General features: G+C 54.1%; 1 protein-coding gene across 4 annotated transcripts in view; it reads right to left on the reverse strand.

The window, feature by feature from the left end:
- DLG3 (discs large MAGUK scaffold protein 3) overlaps nt 1-12110 on the reverse strand; it is an 80201-nt gene that overhangs the window by 34421 nt on the left and 33670 nt on the right. For 3 of the 4 annotated variants that reach the window (XM_058847804.1, XM_058847803.1, XM_058847802.1), the window contains exon 5: nt 6738-6791. The exons of the other annotated variant lie outside the window; for it this stretch is intronic. In XM_058847804.1, coding sequence (XP_058703787.1) covers nt 6738-6791 — 54 coding nt within the window. The remainder of the gene's footprint in view (nt 1-6737; nt 6792-12110) is intronic. 4 annotated transcript variants of the gene reach the window in all.

Consider the following 12110-nt stretch of genomic DNA (forward strand, 5'->3'; position numbering starts at 1 on the left):
CACCCTGGCACACAGACCCCATCAGACACCCTGGCACACAGACCCCATCAGACACCCCGGCACACAGACCCCATCAGACACCCCTGACACACAGACCCCATCAGACACCCTGACACACAGACCCCATCAGACACCCTGACACACAGACCCCATCAGACACCCCAGCACACAGACCCCATCAGACACCCCTGACACACAGACCCCATCAGAGCCCTGACACACAGACCCCATCAGACACCCTGACACACAGACCCCATCAGACACCCTGGCACACAGACCCCATCACACACCCCTGACACACAGACCCCATCACACACCCCTGACACACAGACCCCATCAGAGCCCTGACACACAGACCCCATCAGAGCCCTGACACACAGACCCCATCAGACACCCCGGCACACAGACCCCATCAGACACCCTGACACACAGATCCCATCAGACACCCCGACACACAGACCCCATCAGACACCCCTGACACACAGATCCCATCAGAGCCCTGACACACAGACCCCATCAGACACCCTGACACACAGACCCCATCAGACACCCCTGACACACAGACCCCATCAGACACCCTGACACACAGACCCCATCAGAGCCCTGACACACAGACCCCATCAGACACCCTGACACACAGACCCCATCAGACACCCCTGACACACAGACCCCATCAGAGCCCTGACACACAGACCCCATCAGACACCCTGACACACAGACCCCATCAGACACCCTGACACACAGACCCCATCAGACACCCTGACACACAGACCCCATCAGACACCCTGGCACACAGACCCCATCAGACACCCCGGCACACAGACCCCATCAGACACCCCTGACACACAGACCCCATCAGACACCCTGACACACAGACCCCATCAGACACCCTGACACACAGACCCCATCAGACACCCCAGCACACAGACCCCATCAGACACCCCTGACACACAGACCCCATCAGAGCCCTGACACACAGACCCCATCAGACACCCTGACACACAGACCCCATCAGACACCCTGGCACACAGACCCCATCACACACCCCTGACACACAGACCCCATCACACACCCCTGACACACAGACCCCATCAGAGCCCTGACACACAGACCCCATCAGAGCCCTGACACACAGACCCCATCAGACACCCTGACACACAGACCCCATCAGAGCCCTGACACACAGACCCCATCACACACCCTGACACACAGACCCCATCAGACACCCTGACACACAGACCCCATCAGACACCCTGACACACAGACCCCATCAGAGCCCTGACACACAGACCCCATCAGACCCCCGGCACACAGACCCCATCAGACCCCCTGACACACAGACCCCATCAGACACCCCTGACACACAGACCCCATCAGACACCCCTGACACACAGACTCCATCAGAGCCCTGACACACAGACCCCATCAGACACCCCGGCACACAGACCCCATCAGAGCCCTGACACACAGACCCCATCAGAGCCCTGACACACAGACCCCATCAGACACCCTGACACACAGACCCCATCAGAGCCCTGACACACAGACCCCATCACACACCCCTGACACACAGACCCCATCAGACACCCCGGCACACAGACCCCATCAGAGCCCTGACACACAGACCCCATCAGAGCCCTGACACACAGACCCCATCAGAGCCCTGACACACAGACCCCATCAGACACCCTGACACACAGACCCCATCAGGGCCCTGACACACAGACCCCATCAGACACCCTGACACACAGACCCCATCAGACACCCTGACACACAGACCCCATCAGACACCCCGCCACACAGACCCCATCAGACACCCCGACACACAGACCCCATCAGAGCCCTGACACACAGACCCCATCAGAGCCCTGACACACAGACCCCATCAGACACCCTGACACACAGACCCCATCAGACACCCTGGCACACAGACCCCATCAGACACCCTGACACACAGACCCCATCAGACCCCTGGTGCTGCCAGGCAGGTGAGCTGGAATAGCCCTTCTCCCCAAATCCCTGGGCTGCCAATGCTGAGCAGTTTTGCACTGCTCCCGGAAAGCCGGCGGTGTAGGTGCTTGCTTGATGCGGTGTCTGCTGGGAGCAGCCTGCACTGTCCAGACATGCTGTGGTCAGCCAGGCCTGATCATGAAGTTTTAGCTCTGATTATGTTATCAAAATTCACGCAATGGAATACCAGCTAATTGTATAAGGAAGCCAAATGAAGAACTTAATATATACCACGTAACCAAGGGAACAAGCCAACAAAGCGAACATTCCAGCGTCAGAAAATCAAATACCAGTCACTCACTGATGGCAAAAACCTCCCCATGATACCCACCGGAGCTGCCAGGACCTGCCTCTGCCACAGGCTGTTCCCCTTGTCCTTTGCCAGTGCCCTGTGCTCCTTCCCAGATCCTGTTTGGGGCCAACTCCAGTGGGAAGATGCCTGGCTCCATCACCTCCAGGGTGTGAGAGCACACCACACCCTGCTCTCCTCTCCTCGTGTAACACCTGCAGAGCTGACAGGAGTGTCAGGGGCTAATTAGCTGTTCCCAGCATATCCTGATCCTAGCACATGGTTTCTCATGGAAAAGAGTATGTGTATATTTTTCCAGGCCCTTCTCATGCAAAAAGCCCACCTGAGGGCTCAGGAAGAGGTGCCTTTACTGGCCCTCTCCTCTCCTCTTCTGAGCAGGAGGGAAATAGTTACCGGTGACGGCATTCAGCTCATCAACAGAAGGCTGCAGAGTGAACACTCATTAGATAAACAGAAGAGCACACACCTTCCAGAGCTACTGCAAGCTGTCTGCAGGCTCTGCCGGCCAACACCGCAACAGCACACACGGAACACCCCTTGCAATTTGCTGGAGAGTAAGGATTTGAGGTGGGTTTTTTTGGGTTGGGGAGGGTGGTTGGCTGTTTTTTGTGGTTTTGCTTGTTTGCTTGTTTTTTAAATAAAAAGGAAGGCCAGATTTATGAGACAAAGATCAGGTTCCTCAAATACAACCCAGATACCCAACCAGGCTGCAAGAGGAAATAACCTGCAGGACGGATAACACCACTCAGTGGCCCTTTTGGAGCAAGATCCTGCCCATATCCTGTGCTTAGAATGGGATGAGGATGAGCACTGGGACCTGCTGGTGGAGCAACCATTTACTGAGATAATGGAGAGGGCCTGAAGATTGGGAAGCCAGCCCTTGGTTGTGGAGGGCACTTGGTGATGCCCCACACCTGCTTCAGCATAGGGAAAGGGGAGCAGCCCTGTGCCAGGGTAGCGGGTGCAATGGGCACCTCCCTGCTGGCACAGGCACTGCCAGTGCTGGCACAGGAGAGCTCTTCCTGCCTGCACATGGCAGGGGGCCCAGGGAAAATAGGTCAAGAGCTCCCTCCCTTCACCTCCACGTGTCCTGCTGCAGCACTGAGACCTACTGACTCGCTTCCAGCTATCCCCTGGCCTCAACCCCCCCTGTGTACAGTGTCCACGGTGCTGGCCTTGTACACAGAATGAATAAATGCCCTATTTCTGGTCAGCCTTTTGCCAGAGGGCTGCGGCCACCAACCTGCTGAGCTTGGGCAGAGTGAAGGGGTTTGCAGCCTGACAACCACAGCAACAGCTGGGGGGACACCACAGCCATACTGCCTGCAGGAACTGGCACAGGGATGTGCCCCAGCCAGTGCTTGAGACCAAAGTGTGAGGGACTCACTGGCTGAGATGGGGCCTGGAAAGCACTTGTCTTCCTCACACCTGAATTTTGAGCAACTGAAGAGGTGATTGCATCTCACTGCTGGGCAATGAGGCACCAAATCAGGCTCCAAGGATCCAGACTATGAAACCTTCAACTCCTCAAGGGCTTTGGAGTGACTTTCCGTGCTCATTTTGGGACTGCCTGGCAGCAAGAAGTTGTTTTAGCTTCAGAGAGGCAGCTCTGAAATGCAGAGACCCCATCTGCCATGGAAACTCTGTTTCCAGTTCACTACTCCCCATTATGGACATGCTGGGCAAAATACACCAAGATGTGAAACTGTGAGCAACGACCTGGAGCTGGCATGGCTGGTGCCCACCAGCACTCTCCTTACCCTTCAAGGGATGATTTTAATACTGCAGGCATTTTATAGTATATTTATCACACCCGAGGGTGCTGGGCTCTGCTCAAGCCACACACTGAGCCCCAGCCATCCCAGTGCTGCAGCTCCCATCTTACAGTGCTGCTGGTGCTACATGCTCCTGGGGATGGAAGTGGGTGGATGGGGACATCGAAATGCAGAACAGACTTCTTGATAAACAGTCAGGGCCAAATCCAGCCCAGCAGCCAGCCCAATGCAATCAATGGAGCTAGAACAGGAAGAAACTAGAATACATCCATCTGTTTATCATTAAGGAAAGCACTGAATAGTTAAGTAATTAAAGACTGGAAGATGTGACTTTAACCCTTCCAAATACACACTGTACCAACAGGCTTCAGATTCTGGGTTTGTAAAAAAATCCCATGCTTCTAGATTTGGTATTTTGGTGTTTGCAGCAAGCTCCTGGTGTGGCTCCTTTGCTGACCTGGGAAACTGCTGAGGTTTTGGGGAGTTGTTTTCCCTGAAGCCTGGGGACTCCATCACCCCAGAGAAGGAAAAGATGGAGCAAGGCCTGTTTCCTGGTATAATATGAAGTAGAAGGCAAGAGGGTTTCCAGCTGGATGCTGAGAGGAATCAAACTGAGGTGTCTTCCCTGCTCTGGGCACGGGCTGCTCCAGGCACCCAGGTGGTGACACTCACCAGAGCACAGCCAGCAGATCACAGCTACAAGCTGGTGGCCTTTTTGACCCCTGCAGGACAGTTGCTCCCAGCATGGTCTGCTGAGTTTGGATGGATGGGGTCAGTGACTGTCACCCCCAGAATGATGCTGGCATCTGTCTGGGGTGCAGAGCACCCCCTGAAACCCAGCCAAAGTGCAGGGAGAAGGGGTGGACAGGGATATGGAGGTGGAGGGAGGGATGTGAAGTTAATGAGCTGGAGTAGAAGGAGGCAGCTGTGAGGGCAGGAAAATGGAGTGCACTGCAGTGGAAGGAGTGGTTGCTGCCCTGCATGAGGGCTTCCAGGGGTTCCTGACCTCTGCAGGGCTCAGGAATCTGTCCGGGGTGACAGAGCCTGTCCTTGGCCCCTGGGCTCACCTCCCATTGCCCTTGGGCACACAGGCAGGGAGGAGGGACAGGCATGGATGTAGTGTGGCAAAGGATGCAATGCTGCTGCCTGCAATGATGAGTGGGCAATGTCCCTCCAAAGGTGTGACATTTTGTAGTGAGGGAGGGTACAAAACAGATGTGAAAGCAGACTTTCCATCCAGGGATACCTCTTTGCCCTGCCCTGCTCATGGCACACTTCTCACTTGTTCCAGTCCAACATGATAGTGGTCCCTTCCCTGCCCTTTTCCCATTTCCCTGTAGAACAGCCAGGAGAGTGCAGACAGGAAGCTGCAACATGGCACTGCCCTGCAGCCAGGGTGCCCAGAACAGTGAGAGAACCTCCAACCCACAGCCCTCCTGCCATGCCATGTTTGGGGAAGGTAACCTTTGGGAACAGCAGCTCTCCTCTGCCAAATTCATACAGGGCTGCTGGACCCAGGACCACCACGCTGAGATGCATCACTGCCTTCCTCCCCAGTGTCAGGTGCCTTTAATTCAGGCATAATTAAACCATACAGCCAGGGTTGGAAAGGTCTCAGCCAGGCTTTTCTTCCTTTCTGTAGCTCTTCTCAACCAGCCCAGTTACAACTCTGATGTGCACTGACCCCACCACAGGCTGTGGGCTGACCTGCAGTTTTCTACAGGGGAAATTCAACCCCAAGAAGTCACCTGTGGCCCCTGACTCCAAAGATGAACCCATCCCAGCTCTGAGTCCTGGGGCTGCTTCACTGCTGTGGAAGGCAGCTGGAGTTTGATGCACCAGAAGTAAACCCAACACAAAGCACCCAGCCCTGGCAAGCTGTTAACTGGGCTCCTTTGGGCAAAAAAGGGAAGCATCCCACAAGCACAGAGCCAGTGCTGCTGGCCAGAAACCCACGCTGGCCACTCTCATCCCTTCATCCCCCCAGCAAGAATGAGTTACAAATGTTCTGGGGACGGATGCAGCAGGATGCAAACCCTGTCTGCAACAAACTGAAGAGGATTATCTTATACTATGCCAGGAGTGCCAAATGCACTATGGCTGCAAACACACTCACCAAGTACTGCTCAGCTGCTGGAAGCCTCCAGTGGGAGAGGAGCAGCATCTGACGGGCCCTGCTGCCCTGAGGACTGGTGAGTAAGATGCCAGCAAGTACCCAGAGAGCCCTGCCCCCTTCCTGAGGGGCCAGGGCTGCCTAAGGAGGTTGAGGCAGTGCAGGAAGGTAAAGGATGCCCCAGCAGAGCCTCTCAAGCCCCCTGCATGGGAAGCAGAGGAAATGGCTATGTGATTAACGCTGAACACAACCAGCTTGGATCCCCAGCTCCTCTGCTGAGGCCTTTTGCCTTGTACCTCGCTTTGCTGGAGTCCCCAGCATCGCCTGCTGCTGGCCTTGGTTCTGTGCAGTGTCACCCAGCCCTAGAAAGGTTTAGGGGTGGGATGAGCTGTGGGGACATGGCGTGAGTATCAGGATCTTCTGCTGCCTTACCAGGGCCTCCTTGAGCTGGAAAAGTCTTTCCTGCATTGCTGAGCAGGGAAAATGCAGCACTTGATCAAAGGAAGCAAAACGAAACCGGGAGACTTACAGAGAGCCCTTGTTCCAGCGAGTCTGTATTCACGATAATGGGAGCGGGGTTGGCCTGTGAGGAGACAAAAGTGGGATGTCACCAAGCTGAGCGATGAACCCAGCCCTTCATGGTGCACTGCCTCTCCCCTGGCCATGCCATCACAGACCCTCCAGGCCAGGCAGCAGAGAGAGATTCAGGAAGGGCTCTGTTAGTCCTCCTCTAGGTGTCCAACAGCCCTGGGACAGGAGCAGGGCCACAGCATGGCTCTGGGCATCGGTCCTGTCCTCAGTCCTGGTGTGTCCCAAACACTTCATGGCCTTGACTGCTGGGAAGGAGATAGGGAAGATTGGAAATTCTCTCAGGCTTGTGTCAGACTCCCACCAGCGCCAAAAATTACGTGAAATTCACACTAGTGAGGGGTTTGGAGATATGAAGAGTAGGGAAAGAAGACTTTCTGAGGGAGGAATTTACTGCCAGCACACCAGGCCTTCAAGAACTTTCCAACAGCTGCTGTTCCTTCTAAGCACAGGGCCACCATGCTCTGGGAAACGTGATAGCATTTGGTCCCTTATCCTCATTACTCCTGGGGTAAACCCTCTGCTCGGCAGCCTCGGCTCATCCTCCACAGCAGCAAATGCATCCTCCTGTCCTTAAGGGCTCCCCATGAACCTCTCCCTGTGTCCCCCCTCCTGGGCTGCCCTCTGCCCCTCGGCTCACTGCACATCGCAGGGCACACACATGTGCAGAGGGCAGCCAGGGCAGGGAAGCAGGGACGGAGGAAGGGAGGGCAGGTCTCCCGGGAGAAGAGGACAGGCGAAGATGCAGTGCCGTAGGCTGGAGAGGAGGATTGGGATGGGACAGGATGGGACTGGACTGGGCTGGGCTGGACGGGATGGGATGGGACAGGACTGGACTGGATGGGATGGGACAGGACAGGACTGGACGGGACTGGACTGGACGGGACTGGATGGGACTGGATGAGACAGGACAGGATGGGACTGGATGGGATGGGAGGGGATGGGACAGGACTGGACGGGACAGGACTGGACGGGACGGGATGGGATGGGATGGGACGGGATGGGACGGGACGGGACGGGACGGGACGGGATGGGACGGGATGGGATGGGATGGGATGGGATGGGATGGGATGGGATGGGATGGGATGGGATGGGATGGGATGGGATGGGATGGGATGGGATGGGACGGTCGGAGCGGCGGGAGGAACCGGGGTGGGACGGCCGGCGATCAGGGACGAGGGCGGCCGGAGGGACGGGATGGAAGGGGGGGCCGCAGGACGAGGGCCAGGCCGGTGGGTGCGGAGGGGATGCCGGGGCCCGCCCGCCGGAGCTGTCCAGCGCCGCCGGCTGCTGAAGCCGCGGGGCTCCACCGAGCCTCCCTGGGCTCTGCGAGGGGGTGTCAGGGAGGGGCCGCCAAAAGCGAGAGGCAAAATCCCACGGCTGACATTCCTCACCGGCACACAAGGGAGTAGTGCAAAGCCTGGAAAGTCAGCGGTGAGTTGGAACTCGCTTCATCATCCCAAGGCTCGTGAGGAGAACAGCAGCCAGAGTGAGACACTCCAAGAGATGTGAACTACCGCGGGGAGGTGAAGTGAACCGGCTGCCTTAGGGCATCACGAACATCAGAGTCAGCAACCAGCGAGTCAAGGTGTGGGCTAGAAAGATTGCTATTGAAGCAATTACCAGGGACCACTGTCTGTCCATTAACAGGGACTCCATGGCTCAACAACCTCTGAGTCCATGGTATTTTCACAGGAACCAGTCTTGCCTCCTTATCACCCTTGTCTGGATTCACCCATCCCTGACTGAGACCAGCCTCCCCCCACAACCCAGCATGACAGTCTCCACCATGTCCTGTTTTAGTTGACCCTATTTCTAGACTATTCTCTCCTCAATTAGTGGATGAGAGAGTTAAGGGCCAAGCAGACTGTGGTTTAAATCCTGCCCTGGAAGGTTCTGCTCTCATATGGATGGAGCAGGAGGTAGTTAATTTGATTTATTCAGATGCTTTCTGATCTTTCCTGCAGCTGTAACTATTGGTTACAAAACCATAGTTTTTATGGCAATTAATTCTCTAACTCAGGGAAATATGACCACTTCCACTCCTGCCAAACCCCTCCCCCACACAAAAGAGAATCACAATTTTCAGGTCCAGTGTCTTGGGATCTCCAAGGCCCAGAAGCAATGTTAAACTGGGAATATCCCCTCTCTGGCAGTACACAGTCCTTGTATTTAATCCAGATAATTTGAGACATAGAATATATTAAACCTGGCAGTAGCTTTTATTAGTCCCCAGTGCAATTCTAGGAAGGGATTCCACATTTCAAGGCAAAAAAGAAGCACTTCTACTGCCAGTAATTAACAACCAGTAACACATCAAGGTTTGAACATCCAGAAGCCAGCTCTTATTAGATGAGTTTCCAGGAAGGATGCAGAAGAGGCCTAAGTGAATGTAGCCCATCATGTGCCCCATGATTTATAAAAAGAATTCAACTCCATAAATGATGCTTTGGATCCCTCCCAGGGAGAAGTGCTCTATATAATAATGTTATAGAGGCTTTTGCAGGTCCAACCTGAGTCCTCCACTGAGCCCCACTGCACTCTTTGTTGAATTAATAATAGCCCAAAAATCACACATCACATTGCCTCGCTCACACAGTGGTGAGCCCCAAGGACATATTTTGTTTAGCCTGCTCCCTGTGCACTGAGCATCCTTTGCAGCCATTCCACACTAGTGATTTTTACATCTCAAAATACTGCTAGGAGCACAATTTCCCACTCAGGCTCCAGATGGGACCCAGGAGATACCGAATGTGAGTCGCTGCTCTAAAACAAAGTCACACATGGTCAGGAGGAACTCAGACCAGGAAATCCCCACTTGCCTCCTGTGGCCAGCTATTCCAGCTACTACAAGAAAGGGGTTTTAGTTCTGTCTTCCACTTGCAAATATTTCAATATTTGCACTTTGCCTGTCCTACTGAAGAGACAGACAAGACCCAAGACTCAGAAATAAGCAGAGGACCTGAAAACAAAAAGCTTTTGCCTCCCTCTACCAGTCAGGCACAGGTACCGAGCAACTCTGCTAGCCAGGGGAGGAGAGAGAGTGTCATAATTTTTTACTGGGCAGCAGGAACGTGCTGGCGAATTAACCATGCCCTCAATTCCATAAGGAACAGTATGTAATTTATGCCCTAAGGAGCAGGGGTTTGCTGCATGCAGGGAGGAGAGGGAACGGGGCTGTGCATTCAGATCACATTCAATGGGGGCTGTCAGATTTCTTCCACATAAACACTTTCATCACAATACTATGTACCAAGCCCTGTTTGTGCTTGGAGGGGTTTACAAATGGAAAGAGAAGAGGTCCAAGTCCTACAGTGCTCACTCCATGGCAGCAGGATCACCAGAGTCCAGTGGAGCTGGAGGTGCCCTGATTGCTCTCAATCAGGCAGAGGCACTTGGTCTCAGGGGATGGAGGCTGCAGACACTCAAGGAGGACCTTGGGGAGTGAGGAGGGCACTGCACAGATGCAGAGAGATTGATCTGGGCACAAAGCCAGTGAGGCAGAGGACAGCTGTTGAGAAAATCAGGGCAGCAACAGGAGTCAAAGGGAACCATGGTGAAGAGGGATGAAGTTTGAAGGTCAGGATTCAGGAGCTCTCTGGTCTCACGGGGGCTGAGAGAAGCAGAGCCTTGCATTCACTGAGCTCTGCACGACACTGTTAGTGGCAGCCACAGCCCAAGTGCTGATGGAAGGAGCAGCAATCTGTCCCAGGCAGGCCCCAGAGAGGGACTGGCTCCCTGTGGAGACCTTGGGAAAGCGTTGTGCCTGTTTGGGGCAGCTGCCTCTGTGGTTCAAGGCAGGAGGACGCTGTGGGTCTGTATGCAGGGCAGAAGGGATGTCTCCTCCTCTACAGGCTGGAGCAATACCTCTGCAGCACGTGCAGGGAGCAGCCAGGCAGGCCAGCAGTGCTTGGAAAAAATCTCAGGCACAGGATGTGGCCTTTCAGAAACACCCTTAGATATCCCCTCTGGTAGTGATCTGAGAGGTACTGCTGCTCTTTGGGCTCCTCTTGGGCCATGCCAGCCCAGTGACACTAACACAGTCACCTGGGAGCACCAAAGCCCCAAACATCTACAGGTATCACCCCTCACCTCAGTTTCTACTGCTGTCCTCTGCTGGCACAAAGGTAGGATTTGAAAAACATGACGATCTTCCAAAACTTCCAAGCAAAAAAAAAAGCTGTAATTACATGCAAATGGAGGAGGTTTGCTAGCCTGCTGCTGAGGATTGGGTCCTGCCCTGTGGCATTTCCCCAGGGACTGCTCTCAGGGAACACAGGAGCTGGGCAGGGAGACTCTGAACTGAAAGTTCAAGGTAATGTCTTCAAAACTGAGATCCCAAAGCTTTGTCACAGCTTCACATCCTCCACAGAACCAGCATGGGGGCCAGCCCATAAAGGTCAGGAGATACATACATCCTGAAGGCAAAATACATGTGTACAGATGTCCCAGGACAAGGGCAACCAGACTGTGATCACATATAGACATGTTTCCATCTTAACCAGTAACAGGAATAACAGCAGCCTCCAGAGATGGCAAATACCAAGCCTAACACACAGAGCTGCTCTCTACAGGAGGGTGGTGTGTCCCATGTGTCATGCAAGAAAGAATGTGCAGGACAGAGTGACTGTTGGAGACACTGGGCTAATGCATGAGAAGCAAAGTACTAATTTAACTCCTTTATTTCCCCACACTGCATCAGAGTGAAAATTCAATCTGTCTTTTAATATCCTTTGTTTCTTATCATCTGAGGTATAATAGTAACACTCAGAAGGAAATGGCTGTGGAGATAAGTGAAATTCTGTCTTTACATCCCTTTAAAAGCTCTCAGGGGCAGAGGTCACAAGCGGGGAAATACCCAACAGAATTATCTAATCAGGGTTGACACAGAGCTGCCTGTAGTCCAGCTCCATCTGCTTTGATTTTTTTTTTTAAAGGGTGTTAAACCATGGAGAAAGCTGTGCATTTACAGCTATGAAAGCAGCTGCTCTGTCACAGGACCCAACCGTGTCGAATTCTGGCTGTGAACAAGCAGGTACTGGCTCAGGGATGTGGAGGGTGGTGCGATGCTGCCGCGGCAGCAGGGTCGGCTGCAGGACGCCCAGGCACCAACAGGCTCCTGCTGCTGTGGGGAGCGGGTTTGCAGCAAGCTGATGAATTAATTTCACAGGAACAAGCTCAGGTCCTGCCTGCACAGCACACACAGAGAGCCTGTGCTCACCACCACTCACCCTGATGAGCACTGACACACTCATCTGCCTTGTGCCTGCCTTGCCTGCCCGGCGCCCACATGCTGCTTTTCCCAATGCTGGGC

The sequence above is a fragment of the Poecile atricapillus genome, chromosome 12 (genome assembly GCF_030490865.1).
Source record: "Poecile atricapillus isolate bPoeAtr1 chromosome 12, bPoeAtr1.hap1, whole genome shotgun sequence".
Lineage (NCBI taxonomy): Eukaryota > Metazoa > Chordata > Aves > Passeriformes > Paridae > Poecile > Poecile atricapillus.